Source organism: Nuphar pumila, chromosome 15, assembly GCF_984573655.1.
Source record: "Nuphar pumila chromosome 15, dmNupPumi1.hap1.1, whole genome shotgun sequence".
NCBI lineage: Eukaryota > Viridiplantae > Streptophyta > Magnoliopsida > Nymphaeales > Nymphaeaceae > Nuphar > Nuphar pumila.
The window spans coordinates 30,960,236-30,981,344 of record NC_143263.1 but is presented as its reverse complement, the minus strand read 5'-3'; the positions used below and the strand labels follow the sequence as shown (position 1 = coordinate 30,981,344).

Below are 21,109 nucleotides of genomic sequence, written 5' to 3'. Positions count from 1 at the left end.
AATTTTGTTTTCTGCCATGGTTATATGGAGCCCTGATGTATGTGTGAAACCTACAAATTTTTAAGAGAAAATAAATAAAGGAATTATCTTATTTCGAGTTAAAAATGTGTTTATATCATTTATTGTAAGTTTGATGCATTTTATACGCTTAATTCTATTATTCTAATAAAGAAGGGTAAAATGGTCATTTTAACCATTACAGTGAATAAAATATTATTAAGACATTCAATTTAATCATTTTAACGAGTCCTAAAACCATTTAGACATTTTTATAGGGGTTTCAAACTTAACACGACACATTTTAATGATTTTTGAAATAATTTCTTGAAAAAGGTAATTTGGTAATAAAAGCTCTTAAAAAAAAGTTTTAATGGGATGAATTATTGCTTTAGAACACAATTTTTGTCAAAAAATAGATTATTAATTGCTAAGTAGTTTTAGCTAGATTTTTCTTCCATTTTTTGTTTTGAGTTACGTTATTTTAATTTAATTTAATTTAATTTTTTATTTGATGCTATTTTTGGGCGGGCCGAACAGGACCCGATAACCCCCCTATCCCGTAAAAGCTCTAGCTAAATCCCTCTTTTCCCCGTTCTTTTGTTTTCCCTTACTTTGCCCAGCCTCCTAACCATTTCCTCCTCCTTCCTTTCCCCGTTCGGAAACCAGCCGGAGTCGGGTGCCGTCAGTCACCCCCATCTTGCCGACGCCCTCTTTCTCACCGTCCCTTTATTCTTCCTCTTCTTTCCCTTCTTCTTTTCCTCCTTTCTTCTGTGTTCTCCGCTCGAGTGTCGACCGAGGTGTACCACCGTCGCGAGCCGTCGCCGGGACTCATCCATCTTCCCCGTTGACGCCTGCCGGAGACTAGCAAGGCCGACACTGCCATGACCTCCTTCTCTTCCTCCTTGTCCATTCCTTTCTCCTTCCCTCTTCCCTCATTTCTCTCTACGCCACCGTCGTAACCCTCACTGCCTCCCCTGCTTCTGGTGCGTGACGACGGCTCCGTGTCGCCGCTGACCACCCTCGCCATCAATTCCTCTGCTTGCCGGACATCACTACCACACCATCGGGAGTCCCAGCCTTTGTCAGGTAACTCGTTCTCTCTCTATGCATTGCAGATGGAGTTCCTTAAACTTCTTATAGGGTTTGCGGATTTGGGGAAATAGAGCCCCTTCTTTTTCCCTTCGATTTCTGAGAACCAGGGTGGTTCTCTACAATCAACTTACGAAATCCATCATGTTGTTGTATTCCATCCGTAATCGTAAGCATTGCCTTATAGTTGCTCCAATATTTTTTTTTATGCCTCGACTTTCTGTCCGGCACTACGTGGGCACTGGGATTCGCTACGATAGGGACGTCCACCCCTTTTATGCAGTGTAGTATTTGTTTCTTCTTTCTTTCTATCTGTGCCCGGTGATGCCTGGGTCACCTACTGCGTGATCAGCACACCTTGCTCTTTATGTTCTGCATGATGTTTCAGAAATCTGGGATTTCATGTGTAAATCGAAAGGGGGGGGGGGTGATTCATTTTTGTTTGGGGCGTATATCGAATTGGGGTGTTAGGTTTAAAATTGTTTAAGGCTGTTGTGCATGACAGCAGGAGTACCTTTGCATTGTGGGTTTCTTTCTGATTTGGTTTCTGTGTTTTGGATTGGATTATATATATATATATATATATATATATATATATCGAATTTGAGTGCCTCGATATGTGTGCCATCACTGGGTTGATGCACGGGCAGCATGCGACCTTAGGGTGTTGTCCAAACTTATTTTGAACTTGTTAGTGTGTCGTTTTGAGGTTTTCGCAAATCGGTTTAATGAATTTTGTTTTTTTTTTTATCGCTCATGTGCGAAATCGGATTTAGATAAATTTGTCGTTGTGTGTGTGCAGCTGTAGTTCTCTTTCCTTGTGAGAGAGACAAGTAGATCGTGTCGTGTAGCACTTACACTAGACTTTCAGGGTCCCGAGTTCCATTTCACTTTTCATCGCATCGAAAATGTAGGATTCCTAAAATAAAATTTGTAGGATGTTATTCATGTTGTATGATAGTCTTAAAATTTGTTTGTACTTGCATCATTGGCACAATGTCAGAAATTGTTTAAATTGTTTTGTATTGCCTATGTAATTGTGCTTGGCAGGTGCATAGCGGAGCTATTATGCGATGCTTAGTGCTAAGCATCGCATGCGGCTAAAAATGCCATGCAAAAAGAAATAAGTAAAATGCAAATGCAAAAGCATGCAAATCAGGTAAATACCTGTGGTAAGTAAGTGGTGCACGCGCACCACAAGTTAATTACTTTCTCGAATGCAACACTCTTATGTTCACACAATTACTTAGTTGTGGATATTTAGGACTCTTTTGCTGGAGTTTGGAGATCAAGTTGAGCATGATTTGAATGTATGAGAATAAAAGTGCTTTTATTTTTGTAGTTCAGAGACCATGCTAGATATGGTTGTAGTTAGCGGGATATTGGAGTGTGTTTGTTGCAGGTACATGTTTGACATTGTTGTAGTATAAATGATTGAATGTATTGCCATGTTTGACGTGACTGTATCCATGCTTGCATGAAGTTATTTTCGAATTCATTATGCCTTCCATGTGAAATTATATCATAAAAACATGCTTAAAATGAATGTATCATGTTTATGAATGTAATTTCATCCTTCTAAATATCCTTATAATGGGTGAAAATCTAAGTCACATGGACTCAGCTAAAAGGTCGATGCACCCACATTGCCCGTACCCGACACGAGTGCGGCTTCGAACATGGGGCAGACACAGTCAACGAAGTGTCAGACTCAGTCAATGCACTGGGACTGAGTTCATCCATATTTTGGACTCTGTCAACTTTGACCGAGTCTATTTTTGTCCATTATGATTGTTATATATATATATATATTGTTATTATTGTTATATATATATTTTGTCAACTTTGATCGATCAACTTATTGCTTTAAAATTTACAATCTTATTATTGTACGGGTGCAGAGCAATTTCAAAAATTTATATATATATATATATATATATATATATAACAATAATAAGATTGTAAATTTTAAGGTAATAAGTTGATCGGTCAAAGTTGATAAAATATATATATATAACAATAATAATAATAAAAATATATATATAACAATCATTGGAGGGGAAGGATTCACGTGGAAGACCCAGAATGATTTTCTTTTTTGGTTTTTATTGCTGACCCCAATTGTTTTGGGATGGAGGCGTAGTTGTTGTTGTTGTTGTAACAATAAATAAATAAATAAATAAATATATATATATATATATATATATATATATATATATATATATATATATATATATATAACAATCATAAATGGACAAAAATAGACTTGGTCAAAGTTGATCGCGCGAGTCCAAAATGTGGATGAACTGGGTCCAGGTGCGTTGATCGAGTCTGACACCTGTTGACCGAGTCTGCCCCGTGTCTGTGTTCGCACCCGTGTCGGGGTGTGTCGACGCGGGTGCGTCGCCTCCCAAGTTGAGTCCATGTGACATAGATGCTTGGTCATATGATTTGACTATGCACGTGAGGTACTTGTGTGTGTAAGGCACACGAAAAGAGTCAAGATAGGACATGTTTCATTATGATATTTGAATTGCAAAGTACATAAATATTCTAATAAATAACATGTGAATATGTATTTGAAATAATGCATGCCTTAGTCATAAGTTGGACATAAGCACGTTTCTTTTGAGCATAAAGAAAGTGAATAATGATATTGCATGATAGATTGCACTTTTACTTCACTTTAGAGTATGCTATAAACTGTTAGTTTAATTCATTTATGCAAATGATTATCATATATATGAATGAATGTGAAATGGAATGACATGAATTAAAATATGAATGAATTTTAGTTGAATGCTATGAAATAAATGATGATTTATGTGAATGAATATCATGTTCTTGCTATGATGTGAATTCCCTTGACTCTCATTTCTAAAATCATGGGAATTACACTTGATTGTATCATTTCAACTTTAATTGCATTCTTCAAGTTTAGTTTTGGTTTCCTACAGGCATGTGGTTGATGCCCTACAATATTTACAGATAACCTCATGGAGGATTGAAGTGAAGCACGGGTTGCTGCGTAGCTGAAGGCTCTACTCTTACCTAGTACGATTCCTGGAGGAATCAGGCAAAAGTTTTGAGAGAATTAAAATCTTGTGTAAATTTTACTTTTTTTCTGAATCCTTACATTTAAAGAGTAATATTTTTGGAATGAGAACATTTTTAAATTCTGTCATTTCATTCTTATTATGTCTTGTGTATGGTTTAGAACTTTAAAATTTGATGTAACTTCTCAATTATCTTAAATCGTGATACATTTTGTCTTTCACATTTTCTTTTTCACATGTGAGAAACTTTTAGAGTAATAGTCTCAATCATGTTGTGTCTATGGATGATTCCGTACTAGATCTGATACTGAAAGGCTAATATATACTCTGCTTGCGCTCAGGTGGGCCGTCAAGTATTTGGAATGTGGCCATAGATGAACTTGTTGGCATATTACTTTTGAAAACCATGTGAATTATTTATATAAATAAAAAGTTTAAATTTTTTCTCAAAATTTAGGATTTGTCAAAGTTTTTAAAAGGTTGGATTTTTGAAGGACGTTACAGTTGGTATCAGAGCAAGGGTAAGAGTGACCTCAAGTTGCGAGCAAGACCGCCTTCGCAGGTATGATATCTGTTATGTAATTGTTGTTGAGATGCACTTACATATCATGTTATAGATGTTGTGAAAACATATAATGTTTGTTGAAGAAAACCTAGAAATATGCTAGGACTCACTATTGTTTTGTGCGTGGTTGCTTGCCTGTCCAGACGACATAGGCAAGATGGTGACTTGATCGAAGGCACTATTCTGGTTGCAGGTCGAGTCACTCTAGTATTATTCGATAGTGGAGCTACACATTCTTTTATTGACGCTCATTTTGCTTATTTTGCTAGTCAGTTATAGTTGCCTGTAGAATCTTTGATGCATGTGCTTGATGTTAGTAATCCTATAAGCGATAATTGTATCTGTACTTATTATTTACCTCATTTGCCAGTTGAGTTGGGTGGGCAAAATCTGCCTGTTAATCTGATTGTGTTCGACATGACTGCATTTGATGTTATTCTAGGTATGGATTGGCTCTACGAGCACTATGCCGTTATCCATTATCATGAAGGCACATTGGTCTTATCGCGACCTGATTGTTTTGAGATTTCTTATTGTGTGTTTAGACCTTCTTTGGGACATCGTGTTGTTTTGAGGATTCTTAGGGAACATCAACTCTATGCTAAGTTCTCCAAATGTGAGTTTTGGCTCAGGCAAGTTTCCTTCCTTGGTAATGTGATTTTTACAGATGGCGTGGCCGTGGATCTTGCCAAAGTTGAGGTAGTGTTAGGTTGGCAACAACCGTAGAATGTTCGAGATATTAGGAATTTTCTTGGTTTGGCTGGTTACTACCAACACTTTATTCAAGATTTCTCTCGTATTGCTTTGCCGATGACGAACTTCTGAGGAAGGGAGTCAAGTTCGAGTGGTCTGATAAGTGCGAAGAGAGTTTTCATATGCTTAAGCAGAAGCTCACTTGAGCTCCAGTTTTGTCTTTGCCATCAGGTAGTGGTGGTTTTGTAGTTTTCTCGAACGCATTTGGCACAGGTTTAGGTTGTGTCCTAATGTAGAATGGTAAGGTTATAGCGTATGCATCGCGTCAGTTGAAGGTTCACGAGCGTAATTGCTCAATGCACGACCTCGAATTGACTATCGTAGTCTTCGCATTGAAGATATGGCGACATTATTTGTATGGCGAGCAGTTTGAAGTGTTCACTTTCGCAAAAAAGAGCTAAATATGCGGCAACGTAGATGGTTAGAATTCATCAAGGATTACGACTTCTCTTTGTTTTATCATTCAGGTAAGGCAAATGTAGTAGCCAATACGCTTAGCAGAAAGATTAGTGGTGTTCTATCCCGTTGCCTTAGTGGTGGATGGAAGCTACTAAAGTATTTTATTGCGTGAAGGCCCTTTGTTGTGGGCCAGGGTACGATTAAGCTTGCTAGCCTAGTCGTGCAACCGGATATCTTCGACAGGATCATCACAACGCAGTTGGACCCTCAATTTGAGAAATTGAAGGCCCTTACCCTGGAGAGCAATACATCTTTCCACCTTGGAGAGGATGGAGGTATCTGTATGAGTGATCGTATTTGGGTACCCAACGATCTTGATTTGAGGCATGAGCTCATTGACGAGGCTCACAAATCTCGATATACCATTCATCCTGGCACGATCAAGATGTTTAAGAACCTTCATAAGAGGTATTGGTAGAATGGCATGAAGAAAAATGTTATAGCTTATGTTTCGAAGTGTTTGACTTGCCAGCAAGTCAAGATCGAGCATTAGCGACCTAGTGTCTATTGCAGCCCATAGAGATTCTGCAGTGGAAATGAGAAGAGATCACGATGGATTTTGTCGTAGAACTACTCAAGCCTCATCATCAACACGATGTCATTTGGGTAATCGTTGATAGATTGACCAAGCCAGTGCATCTTTTGCCTATTCGTGTGACTCAGACTCCTGAGAGTCTTGCAAATCTATATATTAAGGAGGTAGTTCGTTTGCATGGCGTGCCTATATCGATTATATCTTATCATGACATTTGTTTTACCTCACATTTTTGGGGTCAGTTTCAACAAGCTTTGGTACGAGGTTGAAGTTTAGCACAACGTTTCATCCTCAGACCAATGGTCAGTCTGAGAAGACCATTCAGACCCTCAAGGATATGCTTCGGGCATGCACTTTAGATTGGAGAGGCAATTGGGATAGTCACGTGATTCTCACAAAGCTTAATTGTCATCAGAAGATAATAAAAAGGATTGAGGGCTACTTGTTAGGGACCAAAAGAACCCTAGGGTTACGAAAATAAGGCATCTAAATGCAAATAAGGGGTTGAAAAATGAAGCATCGTTTATATAAAATAAAATTTTGGTAAGATACTCATCACAATTTTGCAATATCGAACATTCGCACATTTTTTCATAATTTTGCAATACCTAATGAGATACTGTTTTGAAATTTTGTAAGGTACAAACTTCCACAACACTTTAAGAATTTTTGCAACGTGCCTTGTGATACTCGTCACAAGTTTCATAACTGTTTTGGAATTTCTCAATCTTTTTTGGAATATCACAACCTCATATGTGATTTTATTGATGAGTTTCGTGGGTCAATCAACTTTTAGCGTCGTGACCTGTGAAAATCGAAAATTTGCAGCTGTGAGGGGTAAAAGCGTTCAGAAAAGAGTGATAACTTGCAGAATTGTATATTTGGCGGATTTGGTAAATTAAGGGGCATTTTTTAAAAACATGTCATTTTTTCCATACAGTACAATCATTTTTCATATTAATTTTATATCTATGGAGAATGCTTACTCTGATGAAAGACCAAACATATGCTTACCATATAACCATTATATGAAAAAAATAAATATCATATCAAGATACACGAGCAAAAATGAAACTTAAAAAAATATTACCTTAAATTATTTTTTTATAAAAAGAATCATATCTATTTTGTTTTCCTTTGTGGAAATGAAAATATGGGTTCTTTGTTAGGTTTGCTATAATTTTCTACCACTCTAATGATCAGGAAGTATTCTCATGGGTTAACTAGTCAAGATTTTGAGCCAAAAAACAGGTTTTGAGCAAAGGGAATGACTTCTCAGAGAAGCCACCTTGTCCACTTGGTTTTCTTGTATGCATGTGTATTCACATGTTAAACAATTTGATTGAATGCTGCTATGCAGCAGCTGTCACATTATCCCCACCAATGGTTCTCGAGTTTTAATCTGGTTAGCTGTTTATTCATCAACTTGGGTATCAAACAAAAATGAAAATTAAGAAAATCATGCATACAGATATATAACTTGTTCTAAACTATAGCTTAAAACCTTCCTATCATTTGTGGACCAGGAGAAAAACAATCCCCTTGTATGGAGTGCAGATGCGTGATATATATATGTCAGCTGGATCATGTTAGATTCGAATATGAATAGAAAAATTCCAATCATGTAAGATTAGATCAATCCAAATATACACTCGTAAATTATTTTGAGATTCAAATCCAAGAATAATGTGACAATTTTGGATCGAAAGTCTGAATGAATCCAATCTATTTGCAAATGTATTATGTTGTACTTGACTAGGCATTGCTTTATTTGTTCTCGGGAAGTAGTTTGTTAGTGGAAAGGGGGCTTGAAAAATTTTCGGTAAATGATGAGAAAAGTTTGAATCAAAGAACAAATTGTGCGCAAACGACATAAACAGTCAAAGTTCATCGTTGTATCTCATAATAGTTTTGTGGGTAGGTTTCAGCATATATACATGTAGCAATTGAACGGTCTAGGTTCAGTATCCTATTGTATCTTTATGTTTTTGTTTTTTTGTCGAAAGGCAAGCTGGGGTTAGGCGGACCCCTACCAGAACAACAGCTGCCCCCATGTGGCAAAGGGATTGAATCCTAGGCCTTCAGCTTGACGGAAGCAGGTCAGGTCATGCTGAACATGAGCGTTTTTGCTCATGCTAACATCGTGGCCATCCGATTTGCATTTTAAAAAGCTCAAAAGTCAACAAAACCACGTGGCATTCATCCAAAATGCAAACAGATGGCCACGATGTTCGCATGAGCAAAAACGCTCATGTTCAGCATGACTTGATCTGCTTCCTAGCTTGACAAAGGATCCCGCTTACCACATGGGATACCACCTCAGTGGTATTGTATCTTTATGATGGAACTTAGTGTTGGATGACAAGACATAGTTTTGCCACCATCACGGATACCACACTGCCTAGCCTAGGATTAGGCAACAATCAGACTTGCCATCTTTTGCACTCTCTATGTATGCTTAGATTCTAGGAATTTTTTTATCTTCATTTTTATTTTTGTAATTTATTGAGTGAATGCATATCAAATTTGATTTTTTTTTCAGAATGCTTAGATGTTGGGGGTTTTGAATTTTAATTTATATTTTTGTAATTTATTGAGTGAATGATGCTAATTCTATTTTTTTTTTCAAATATGCTTTAGATTTTAAGAATTTTGTATTTTAACCCTTATTTTTTGCAATTTATTGAGTGTGACACTAAATTTGATTTTTTTAAATATGCTTTAGAATTTAGGAGTTTTGTATTTAATTCATATTTTTAAAATTTATTGAGTGAATGATGTTAAAACCAATTTTTTTATATGCTTTAGATTTTGATGGTTTTGCATTTTAATGTATATTTTTTCACTTTATTGAGTCAATTATGCTAAATCCAATTTTTTTTTGTATGCCTTAGATTTTAGAAATTTTGTATTTTAATCCTTATTTTTGCATTTTATTGAGTAAATGTATGCTAAATCTGATTTTTTTTATGCTTAGATTTTTAGGCGGTTTGTATTTTAATCTTTATTTTTGCTATTTATTGGATAAATACATGCTAAATTCAATTTTTTTATTCTTAGAATTTGGCAAACATGTTTGCAATTTGCTAAATTCAATTTATTGGATGTAAACATGTTTTCGTGAGGTTGAAAATTTGGTACATTGTCGTGATTATTTTTTTAGATGTTTGTCCCACTGACCAATGCCATCCTCTTAGTGGTGAGATAGCTCGAGTTTCAAATCTTTTGATGCAAACTTAGCCTAAACCGACCTGGTTTTGCACTGTGGGCCACAGCTAAACAATCTAATCCTTGTGGGTCCAAACCAAGCACAGTCCAGACTGGTACCAACATAAACTTATTTATGTCCAGTATTTCTTTTCACTTCACACGCCATACTCTGCACATAACCAAAGGCCCAAAGGTAATCTTTGTGCATATGAAGGGGAAACCAAATGGGCCACCCCATGATCTCAACCGTCAGTTTCTAGGATGAGCGGTCGAGATCAGGTGGTTATCGACTAGGCAAGTGTTTATGGCACCATCCAACATAAGCAGGAAGATGCCTAACAAGAAAAAGGGCATCTTTGGGGGGATGAGAAACTGTGATGGGTCATTCAATCATTTGGTGGTGTCTTCTTTTACAGTGAACTATTCCATGATTTCCATCATCATCTTCACCACTTTGAAGGTATACCATGGTACTATTTGTTTGTTTATGCCAAACATCCTTTCATGTGCTCAGTGATGATGTGAGTTGGTTCAAAGATGACCCATCTTTAAATTTGCATCTTAGGCGTCTAAAACTATTGGTAGACGCTTGTGTTGTAGTTTTGGTAAACATGCCAATTGTTTGAGGAAATGTTTGAACGAAGGTCGTTTTTTTTCCACTCCCCCCATCGATCCGTTGTGTTCATCCTCTTTTTAGGTGGTTGATAGAGCAACACTATGAAGATGGGAATGGTTCTTTTGATTGTGATTTTTTCTTTTTATGTATAAGAAAGCATTCACATGATTCGGATGAATGGGAGAAAGATTGCACGAACTCTGGAACTTTCATGGTAGTGTTCTTTCTAAATATTTGATTGTGTTAACTTATGAATTGGTTTTCTGATGTAAGAAATTGAATAACTACAGATTAATGAAACAAATGGATGATTTATCATGGTGATGTATAAACTATGTCACAGGGATTCGGCTAGCAGGGTGCCGCACCCGCGTCGACGCGACTCGACGCGGGTGCAGGTGCGGGTGCAGCACCGGGTGCGGTCAACCCGATCCTGGGTGCGTTGACCGCACCTAGGATCATTTAGGTCCATTTTTTTTTTTGGATTTTTTTTAAAAAAAATTTTGCCCAAATGGGCTGCGAAATTTTTTTTTAAAAAAATTATGCTGACAGCAACTGTTCTGTCAGCTGCTGACAGCTGCAGCAGCTGTTCTGTCAGCTGCTGACAGCTGCGAAATTTGAAAAAACCTGCGTGTTCCCCCGACCCCCTTTATATATATATATATATATATATATATATATATATATATATATATATATATATTTACATTTTTGCCCCTGCCGCACCCCCGCACCCGGGTTTTTTGGAAGTGCCGAATCCTCGCACCCGCACCCGTCTCCCGCACCCATGTGACAGTGTATAAACTAAGAAACTAAAGTGATGCTTCTTCTTGATTGTGAACAAACGGAAGTACACCAATTGTTACTTTGTGGAACTTAGTTGCAATAAGGAATCAGAGATGTTTTGGATGATCAATTAACACAATTATCATAACCTTTTACAACTTCCAAATTCACTAATCGGAAAGATTCATGGCAGTTCTTCACCTTTGTATTTTCTTTAATACTCTACAAGTAGCGAGTCTTTATAGGGTTTGCAGTGTAATGAAGTGGATTGAATCCAATACACATGCAAGAACACACCTTAAATCAAGTAGAATACTTAGATTGAATCAACACATCACCCACACAAGGGTCTAACAAATTGTTATTGCATATAAACACTCAAGAAAATGAGTTGAGAGATAAAGGGGGCAGTAAAACTCAAAAAAATAAAAAGTGAAAAAATAAAAAAAAATAAAAGGAAAACTCAGGTTTTCAGCCCCTAATGGGCTGACGCCTATTACAGGAAAATGATCGAAATACCCTTGGGCATTTTGGTTTACAATTGAGTACATATATATATATATATGTATATGTATATCTTAACACCCCCCCTCAAACTCATGGTACAACTATCGAGAGTTTGTCAACTAGGAAGTGAAATCTGGGTGACGGTAACGCTTTGGTGAATAAATCCACGAGTTGATACTCTGATGGAACATAAGGCAGTGTGATAGTCTTCCGCAAGAATTCTTCACGAACGTAGTGGCAATCCATCTCAATGTGTTTCGTCCTCTCATGGAATGTATGATTGCTTGCAATGTATACAACACTCTTGTTATCACAACAGAATTTTGAAGGTTCTGTAGTATGAATCTCCAAGTCTTCGAGAAGTTGTCTCATCCGTACTAACTCAGACGTAGTGGTCACCGTGACTCGATACTCAGCTTCAGTGGAAGAGAGTGACACCTTCTGTTGTTTTTTGCATCGCCATAAAATTAGAGAGTCACTTATAAATACACATAAACCAGTGGTTGAGCGTCTATCATTGGCATCCCCTTCCCAATCAAAATCAGAATATACAATGACTTTTAGTGAGGAGGAGGATCATAAAAACAAACCAAGATTAATAGATTTTTTAATATATCTAACAATTCTCATTACAACTTAACTAGCAGAATAAATAACATGAGATATATCAAGGCGGGTAATAAAAAGATAAGACAAAGTCTCAATCATTTGTCTGTAGGACATTGGATCTTGCAAAGGCTCTCCATAATCTATCTTCATTTTGGCATTTATGACTTTTAGAGTATCGACCAATTTTTCATTCGAGAGTCTTGATCTTTCAATGATCTCCCCTGCGTATTTAGTCTGTGACAAAAAGTAACTACGATGTGAGTAAGCAACTTCTATTCCAAGAAAGTATCGTAAAAAACCAAGATCTGTCATGTCAAAGTTGGCTTTAAGCACATCTTTGATATGGTTAACTCTCTTCTTATTATCTCCTGTGATTATCATATCATCTATGTACAGTAGTAGAATCACCATTCCTGCATCAAAAGACTTAACAAATAATGCAGTATCAGTAAAGCAATATTTAAAATGAAATTGTGTCATCACATCACTAAACCTATCATACCAAGCTTCTGGAGCTTGTTTTAAGCCATACAAGGCTTTACGTAATCAGAGAGTTTTTTCATGTGCTAAAGTCAAGCCAGGCGGAGGATCCATGTACACTTCTTCATCCAAACTGTCATTTAAAAATGCTTTTTTAACGTTCATTTGAAATATAGGTCATTTTCTAATCGATGTTATAGTAATGAGAGTTCTAACAGTAGTCATGCGAGCGACTGGGGCAAACGTCTCATCATAGTCTATCTTATATTCTTGATTATATCCTTTGGCCACTAAACCTAGCTTTATATTTTTCTAATGTTCTATCGTACTTGGTTTTTACCTTGTATATCTGCATCCTATAGGTTTTCTTCTTTTAGGTAATGTTTGGATCTCTCAAGTTTTTGCTCTTTCTAATGCTTCTGACTCATCGTTCATGGCTTTAACACATTCTTGACGGTGTTTAGCCTCATGATATGATTGAGGTTCGAAATACGAATGAATGACCATTAGGCAAGATCTATACCTTGGTTCAAAGGAATCATATGATATAAATCTATTAGGAGCTCTTGAAATTCTTATGGATTTTTTAAGGCTAGAAGAGTTTTCTTCTTGACTTTGAGAGTATCTTTCTAAAGCATACGGTGGGTGACCTTCGGTACATCAAGCATAAGTTTGTAAATTATTGTGAAATATGTCTATATTGTCAAGATTTATACTCACATTCTCATTTGCCTCGTGCATGACTTGGCTCTCACAAATATTTTCACACTTATCATTGACTAGGTCAAAGAGGAACGAATAATCACAACTCTCTCGGATATTATCTTTGCTAAAACCTTTTTCATTTTCAAAAAACGTAACATTTCGAGAAACATACAATTTGCTTCTTTTAATGTCATAACACGTATATCCTCTTTGGTTTACGACATAGCCTAGAAACACACAAGGAATGGCTTTAGGGGAGAGTTTATCATTCTTGTTGGTAAGAACAAAACATTTGCACCCGAAGACCCTTAACCTTTTGTAATCAGGAGATATTTTACAAAGTTTTTCAATGAGAGAAATATTTTCAACATTTTTTGAAGGCATTTTATTTATCAAATAGACCGTCGTAAGTACAGCTTCGGCCCAAAAATCTTTTGGAACATTTCTAGATACTAGAAGTGTTCTAGTGGTCTCAATAATGTGTCTATGCTTCTTTTCGGCAAGTCCATTTTGTTGAGGAGTGTACGGACACGATTTTTTATGTATAATCCTATTTAAGCCAAGATAATTTTTAAATTCTTTTGACACAAATTCTCACACTGATTATTTATATAACTGTTAAATTTTTTAAAACAATCAAATACTTTTGATTTGTATTTTAAAAAGAATATCCAAGAGTCTCTACTATAATCATCTACAAACACAACATAATAGGAAATGCGTCCTTTGGATACGACTGGTGCAGGTCCCCATACATCTGAATGCACTAATTCAAATGGATTCTTAATTATAAAGTGTCTTGTTTCAAAAGGTAAAGACTTCATTTTGCCAAGAATGCAATCTTTACATACATTTTTTTTTTTTTACAATTTGAAAGAAATGAAAACAATTGTAATTTGGTCACACTAGGATATCCTAGTCTTTTGTGCCAAATTTCTATATCTTTCTTTTTCACAAAATTACAAAAAAGTTGTTTTGGTAATTCAAGATTGTCCATGACATGGAGGTCTCATCTTCTATAGCCTTGCCCAATTGGCTTTCCGGACTAAAGATCCTGTATTAGACAATCATTAGATGAAAAAACTATTTTGCAACCATAGTCCGCAATTTGAGAAACCGATAAGAAATTTAAATTTAATCTTAGCACTGTGCTAATATTTGGTATGTGAAAGATAGGTGTTTTTTTATAAATACCCAAACTTTTGATTTTCAAAGAAGTGCCATCGGCAGTTGAAACACAAGAATCATTTGAATTAAACTTGCATTCAGTCAATATGAACTCATTAGGGGTCATATGAAATGAAGCACCGGAGTCTAGGATCCAAGAAGTTTTACCATGGTTGTCACTTGAGAAGAAGCTTGAGCTTTAATCCTAGGTTGCAACGCTTTCATTAGTTGAGCTAAAGAGAGCAAACCGAAGCATTTGGAGTCTTTCACTTTACTTCTTTCAATCGAAGCCACTCTTTTGTCTTCTTTATAATCTTTCTTCTTTCTTTTGGGACAAAATGGTTTGATGTGTTCCGGTTCATAGCAATGGTAACAAATAATTTTTTCACATTTTTTAGAATCATGATCACTCTTCTTTTTATAGTTGTTGGGCTTTCTACCATTCTCATTTCTTAAAAAATAAGGTGGTTTATAACTCTTGGTTTGATTTTCGGGCTTTGACATAGCAAGCACAGATTCCTCGTCCTTAGAAGTGGATGGTCTTTTCAATCTATTTTCTTTCATAGTTAATTCTTCAAGCGTTTCAACTATGGAGGGGACCCCTTCTCTATGAAAAGAGTGGATTTAGTTCTTTCAAATTCGGGCCTAAACCCATTTATGAATTGATAAAAATGTTTCGCTTTGATTTGATTTTCACGGAACTCAACATCTTGTGGTCTATGTCACTTTGGCTCAAGAAGGGTCAATTCATCCCAAATGAGCGAGTGCATTGTAGTACTCCCTTATGCTCATCTTCCCTTACTTTGTTTTGGACGTTACATATATACTTAATATCCTTAAGACTATACATGTAAGATGTTTCCAAGCATCACTAGCGAAGTCAAACTTTGTCAAACTAGAACACTTGTGAATGTCCACACTATTGATGAGCTATCCAATAATTTTGGAATGACCCATCCTCTATCTTTTCTCATATTTGAAAACAACTTTAGCCATTTCCTCTCCTTGAAGCGCAACTTATTTTTCATTCTCAATTTTTGTAAGGATGAATTTATGCTCCTTTTCGATGCCATCAACCAACCCCCAAAGCCTTTTTTTTATATTTTATGTTTTACCATAGATGCCCACGTCACATAGTTGGTGTCATTTAGGCGTACGGGAATGAAGACTATCACTTCCCTCTCATTCTCCATTTACAATAAGAGAAAAGAAAAGAAAAGAAGAAGAGAAAGAGAATGCAATACAAGACTTTTTGGAGATGGTTCGCTTCCCGATGTAACAATCAAAATTTTGTTGAATTTTGCCAAGTGCACGATCCTCCTCTTGATCACGATCTTTCTTCTAACACGCACCCTTTGGAATATCAAAGCTCTGATACCATGTAATGAAGTGGATTGAATCTAATACACATACACCTTCAATTTGAATCAACACATCACCCATACAAGGGTCTGACAAATTGTTATTGCATGTAAACACTCAAGAAAATGAGTTGAGAGATAAAGGGGCCATATGGCCTATTTATAATACAAGGGTCACAAAAGGAGCTGCCCAAAGTAACTCTTGGGCTGCTCCCAACAGTCAGCTCCAACAACTACTTTTGAGCTGCTCCAAATAAAACTCAAAAAAATAAAAAGTGAAAAAATACAAAAAAATAATAGGAAAACTCAGGTTGTCAGCCCCTAATGGGCTGACGCCTATTACAGTAAAAGGATCAAAATACCCTTGATGGGTATTTTCGTTTACAGTTGAGTACATATACATATAAGTATATGTATATGTATATATATATATATACATATACGTATATGTATATCTTAACATGCAGTAGATAGGTAATTGCATCCTTGTGGATGTTCTCATCATGGTCAAAGTAAATGCTTGATATCTTATGCATCTGCACCTATACAGGAGCATAAGAATCGCAATAGAGATGGGAACACATTAATCAAAGATATGTAGAATATGAAATCAATGGATACTGTTGAAAATGAATCATGTATGCTCTATACACGGTATACCCAGAAGCAAACAACTCGTTCCACAAGTAAAGCCCCTTCTCTTCATTTTGATATCAGTGTCATAGTATCAGTATATGGCGGTTCCATATTGCATACATTAAATGAGTGATATTAGGGATTTTTGGAATATTTAACAAAATCACGTCTTTTGATGCTAGCAGAATTCTTCTATTATATAAATTATCTTAAGCAGAAAGCATGAGCCATTCCTTTGATTTTTGGTTTTCTTCCTTATTCTTGCTATCATGGTAATGTAAAAGCATGAATCATTATTATTGTTTTTTAACCTCATCTTTATTCCTTATATGATATCTGCAGTTATAGGAATCTTACCCTTTACTGGATGTGTACTTTGACTTTCCGAAGACATCAGCGTTAATATAGTTAATGTAGTAATGTAATAAAAGGTTAAATAGGTCCTGATGATCTATCTATTCTTATTTGTTTGGTTCAGCACAATGATGATCATTCAAGAAAACATAACCATAAAAAGTGGCCCATGTTTTCCCCTTGATTGACATCCTGCTTTCAATTCTTACTCTTGGAATGGCATCGTACATTTTGAATGTTATTGCTCCAAGGCCTTTGCCAGACTTGGCTGCTATACAGAATTCCCAGTTTGGTGGCTGGAGGAGCTCTCCTCCAAGATCAAAAGCAAAACTCATTGTTAGAGCAGTACAAGAGAATGAGGGTCGGCGCCGGTTGGTTGATATCATCCGCTTTATCCCTGAGCTCTCTAGGAACTACTTCAGAAGCCGTCCTCGCAGGGCACTCTTTGGTGGCATCTCATTGTTGGGTGGCTTTTATGTTGCACAGACCATTTCTCTGTCTTTTGGTGCTTTAGGGGTTAATGATGTAATTGCTGCAGTAATCTGTGTCCTCTTAACTGAGTACGTGACTAAATTCTATTACAGCAGAACCAAGGTCACCTTCCCAGTGGCTCTTCTCAACAACTTCAAAATGGGTTTCACCTATGGCCTTTTCATCGATGCGTTCAAGCTAGCCAGCTGAGTATATGTGGTCTTGTGCTGTCTCCAGTGGCTATTATCAACAATTTCAAAATAGGTTATGGCCTTTTCATTGATGGTTTCCAGCTTGCTAGCTGAATATTGTGTAGACATGACTCACTTTGTAAATGGGTTGATTATACTTTTCCTGCTGTGTGTGTGTGTGCGCGCTTGCATGCATGCTTGAATTTGAACACTCCTTTGTGTGTGTGTATGTGGCTTGGGGAACAGATATCTTGGATCCTTTAGTTTACCAGTACAGGAACACCATTTGTATGCAAAAAGGTGCCAGGTATATATTATTACTAATACCGATAAAACCATAATCTAGAAAAATTATGCAGCTGGCACATATACTGCCTCATTTGATTTTTTAGCATAAGCAACAACAGGCCAGGTAATCCTCTAATTATTTGGTGAAGGTATCATTTTCAAGGAATCTAGCGGGCAGGAAAGGAAATCATGTGGGCATAGTGAAAAGTTAAAAACGGCAAAATATGGGCAGCCTAAAACTTGTGAGAAATTGATTTTTTTTTTTGAAAAGCTTGCATTTTTTGGCGAAAACTCTGCAATAAAAAAAAATTAATATAAAAATTGTTTTTTATAAGGAAATTAAAAAAATATATTTAAAAATAAAAACTGCAGGGTTTTTTCTTGATAAAAAGCCGATAAAAACATAAATATTGTGTTTAAAACATGATATTTATGTTTTTGATGAAAAACTGGCAAGAAATTGAACTTTTTTTGGGTAATTCCTTGCTATATTTTAGCAAGATTTTCATAAATCTCGTGAGATTTGTCACTATGCACGTGGGCATGTGGCTTCAAAGCGAGAGGGAAACGATCTATATCGTTGTAGATGTGAAGTGGGAAACTTGTACCTTGTTTCAAGGTCCATGTTGACAATCCTCTCATTGCTCCAGAAAATTCATTCAAGTAGTTGCATTTTTCACAGGTGAATCAGAACTTGCAGCTCTAGTGTGGTTTCAAATATTTTCTGTCTATTATCATCGAAACCCATCATGGGCCACTGTCATGATTCGTCGGATTTGCATAATTCTCTCTCGATTTTTTTTGAGAGAAACATAATGTTCTCTTTTTTAGTCATATTTTCCCATATCTATTCCAGATTATAAGTTTCTCCATATTCCATCATGTCACCTGTTACTATCTCCTTTTGTGCCATTATTGGTCTTCTTTTTAGTTGCTTCAACTTGTACCAAATCACTGCTTCATAGGGTTGCCACTTTTCATATAGTCAAGGCTGAAAGGTCCTGAACCTAGCCCACTAAGCCAACCCCACCTCAATCGTTTACCTTCTCTCTCTTTCAAATCCTTTTCTGCTCGTATGTTTTAAATTCTCTGATATCTTCCCAAATAGAAAGCGCAACAAAGTGGCGATTTCTTCCAAGAAATTTTTTGCCATGGAATTTTGAATAATAAAATTCATCATTCACGCAAGTTACTTATACTGAATTCATCAAGTACTACTACATTATTGTGGAATTTGGTTTCTAATTGATAGTTGGACAACGAAATTCCAGTGTCAAGTGCCAATATTAGGTTGTCTTATTTGTTGTCAATGAGCAAGAGAGAATTCACTTGAAACCCCAGCTTGACAATTTTGCTGTTTTTTTTTTAATCCCGCAGAGAGAGAGAGACATTGGAAATGAGTGAAAGAAGAGTACTTTGGTGCCTCTATATAAGAATAAGGGTGATATACAAGATTGCACAAACTATCGTGGTATAAAACTCATGAGTCATACTATGAAACTTTGGGAAAGGGTGATTGAGTCTAGGTTGAGGAAGATTGTCATGATATCGGAGAATCAATTTGGTTTTATGCCTGGAAGATCAACTGTGGAAGCTATACATCTTCTTAGACAACTTATTGAGAGAAATAGAGAGAGGAACAAAGATTTGCATATGGTTTTTATTGATTTGGAGAAGGCTTACGATAGAGTACTTAGGGACGTTCTCTGGTGGACAATGATGAAGAAATGTGTTTCTCTCAAGTACATTAGTATAATTAAAGATATGTATGAAGGGGTAGTAACCAATGTCCGCACTTGTGGAGGGGTGACAACCAATTTTCCTATAACGGTTGGGTTACATCAAGGATCTACTTTAAGCCCTTTCCTATTTGCTATAGTGATGGATGAACTTACGAGATCAATTCAAGAAAATGTGCCGTGGTGTATGTTATTTGCTGATGATATTGTTTTGATTGATGAGTCTAGAGCTGGGGTTAATGCTAAGTTAGAATTATGGAGACAGACATTGGAAGCAAGAGGTTTTAAGTTGAGTAAGAGTAAGATAGAATACATGGAATGTCGATTTAGTAAGCAACGAAGTAGTGATGGGAGTGTAGTGAAGCTTGGTGAGCACAAAATATCGGTGGATGATTCTTTCAAATATTTGGGATCTATCATTCAAAAGTATGGAGAAATTGATGGAGATGTAAATCATAGGATAAAGGTTGGGTGGATGAAATGGAAGAGTGCAACTGGAGTGTTGTGCGATCGTAGAATGCCATTGCGGTTGAAGGAAAAGTTTTATAGGACGACTATTAGGCCTGCTTTACTATATAGTACGAAATGTTGGGCTGCCAAGAGACATCATATTCAAAAAATGAGTGTAGTTGAGATGCGTATGTTGAAATGGATGTGTGGAAATATAATAAAAGATAAGATTCGGAACGAGGAGATACGTAAGAAGGTAGGCGTTGCACCCATTGAAAATAAGATGAGAGAGAATCGTTTACGGTGGTTTGGACATATTCGACGAAGGCCTAATGATGCTTCAGTTAGAAGGATGGAGAAATGAAAAAATATATTAGTTAAAAGAGGTCGGGGTAGGCCTAGGAAGACATGGATGGAGGTGATAAGAAAGGATATGAATGCTTTGAACGAACCTCACCGAGGACATGGCATTGGATATAAATGAATGGAGGAGAAGGATTCATGTGGAAGACCCATAATGATTTTCTTTGTTGGTTCATATCGCCGACCCCAATTGTTTTGGGATGAAGGCGTAGTTGTTGTTGTTGTTGTTGTAGAGAGAGAGAGAGAGAGTTCAACAAATACTTTTGCTTGCTAGTCATGGAAACACAAGTCATGTACAAACGCTAATCTGATTTGTTTATTTATATATGGAAAGCGACTACAGCCTGAGTTCTTTTGGAGGGACTGGTAGCACTGCGTTTAGTTTCTCAAACTCTAGGAAGTAAGGAAGCGTTTTATGGCTCGGAGCTTAACCCCGTACTTGTTCATAATGAGGCCAAAGTCAAATTCTGGAGGGCTTTGCATATTGGGAGAATGCCTGAAAACAAACCTTTGGTAGAGGTGTATCCATACAAGCTTGACTTCCTGTATGGTGAATTTGGAACCGACGCACATCCTTGGCCCGAGCCCCAAAGGAACGAATGCATACGGATGCCGTTTCCTCTCCTCCTCACACTCTGGATCAAATCGCTCTGGCTTGAACTTTTCTGGTTCCGGGAAGTTTTGTGGATCTTGAGCTGGCACAAGTATTGCCATCCAAA

General features: G+C 36.6%; 1 protein-coding gene and 1 pseudogene across 4 annotated transcripts; one reads left to right on the top strand and one right to left on the bottom strand.

The window, feature by feature from the left end:
• Positions 1 to 619: 619 nt before the first annotated feature.
• On the top strand, positions 620 to 17,717 carry NPQ6 (YCF20-like protein (DUF565)). Of its 4 annotated transcripts, none has more exons than XM_089989797.1 (3): positions 620 to 1,086; positions 2,140 to 2,248; positions 17,013 to 17,717. In XM_089989797.1, exon 3 carries the CDS (start codon positions 17,105 to 17,107, stop codon positions 17,567 to 17,569), a length of 465 nt encoding a protein of 154 aa, XP_089845923.1. In that variant the 5' UTR covers positions 620 to 1,086; positions 2,140 to 2,248; positions 17,013 to 17,104; the 3' UTR covers positions 17,570 to 17,717. The 4 variants fall into 4 exon arrangements, with proteins under 4 accessions (XP_089845923.1, XP_089845924.1, XP_089845925.1 ...); XM_089989798.1 differs by having other exon boundaries at positions 2,140 to 2,261; XM_089989799.1 differs by lacking the exon at positions 2,140 to 2,248.
• A 3,066-nt stretch (positions 17,718 to 20,783) lies between these two features.
• Positions 20,784 to 21,104, bottom strand: LOC149815003 (cytochrome P450 711A1 pseudogene; annotated as a pseudogene).
• Positions 21,105 to 21,109: the final 5 nt, after the last annotated feature.

What these genes read in the sequence shown, in the direction of transcription:
- NPQ6 (XM_089989799.1), top strand. Translation starts at nt 17,105, where the DNA reads ATGGCATCGTACATTTTGAATGTTATTGCTCCAAGGCCTTTGCCAGAC.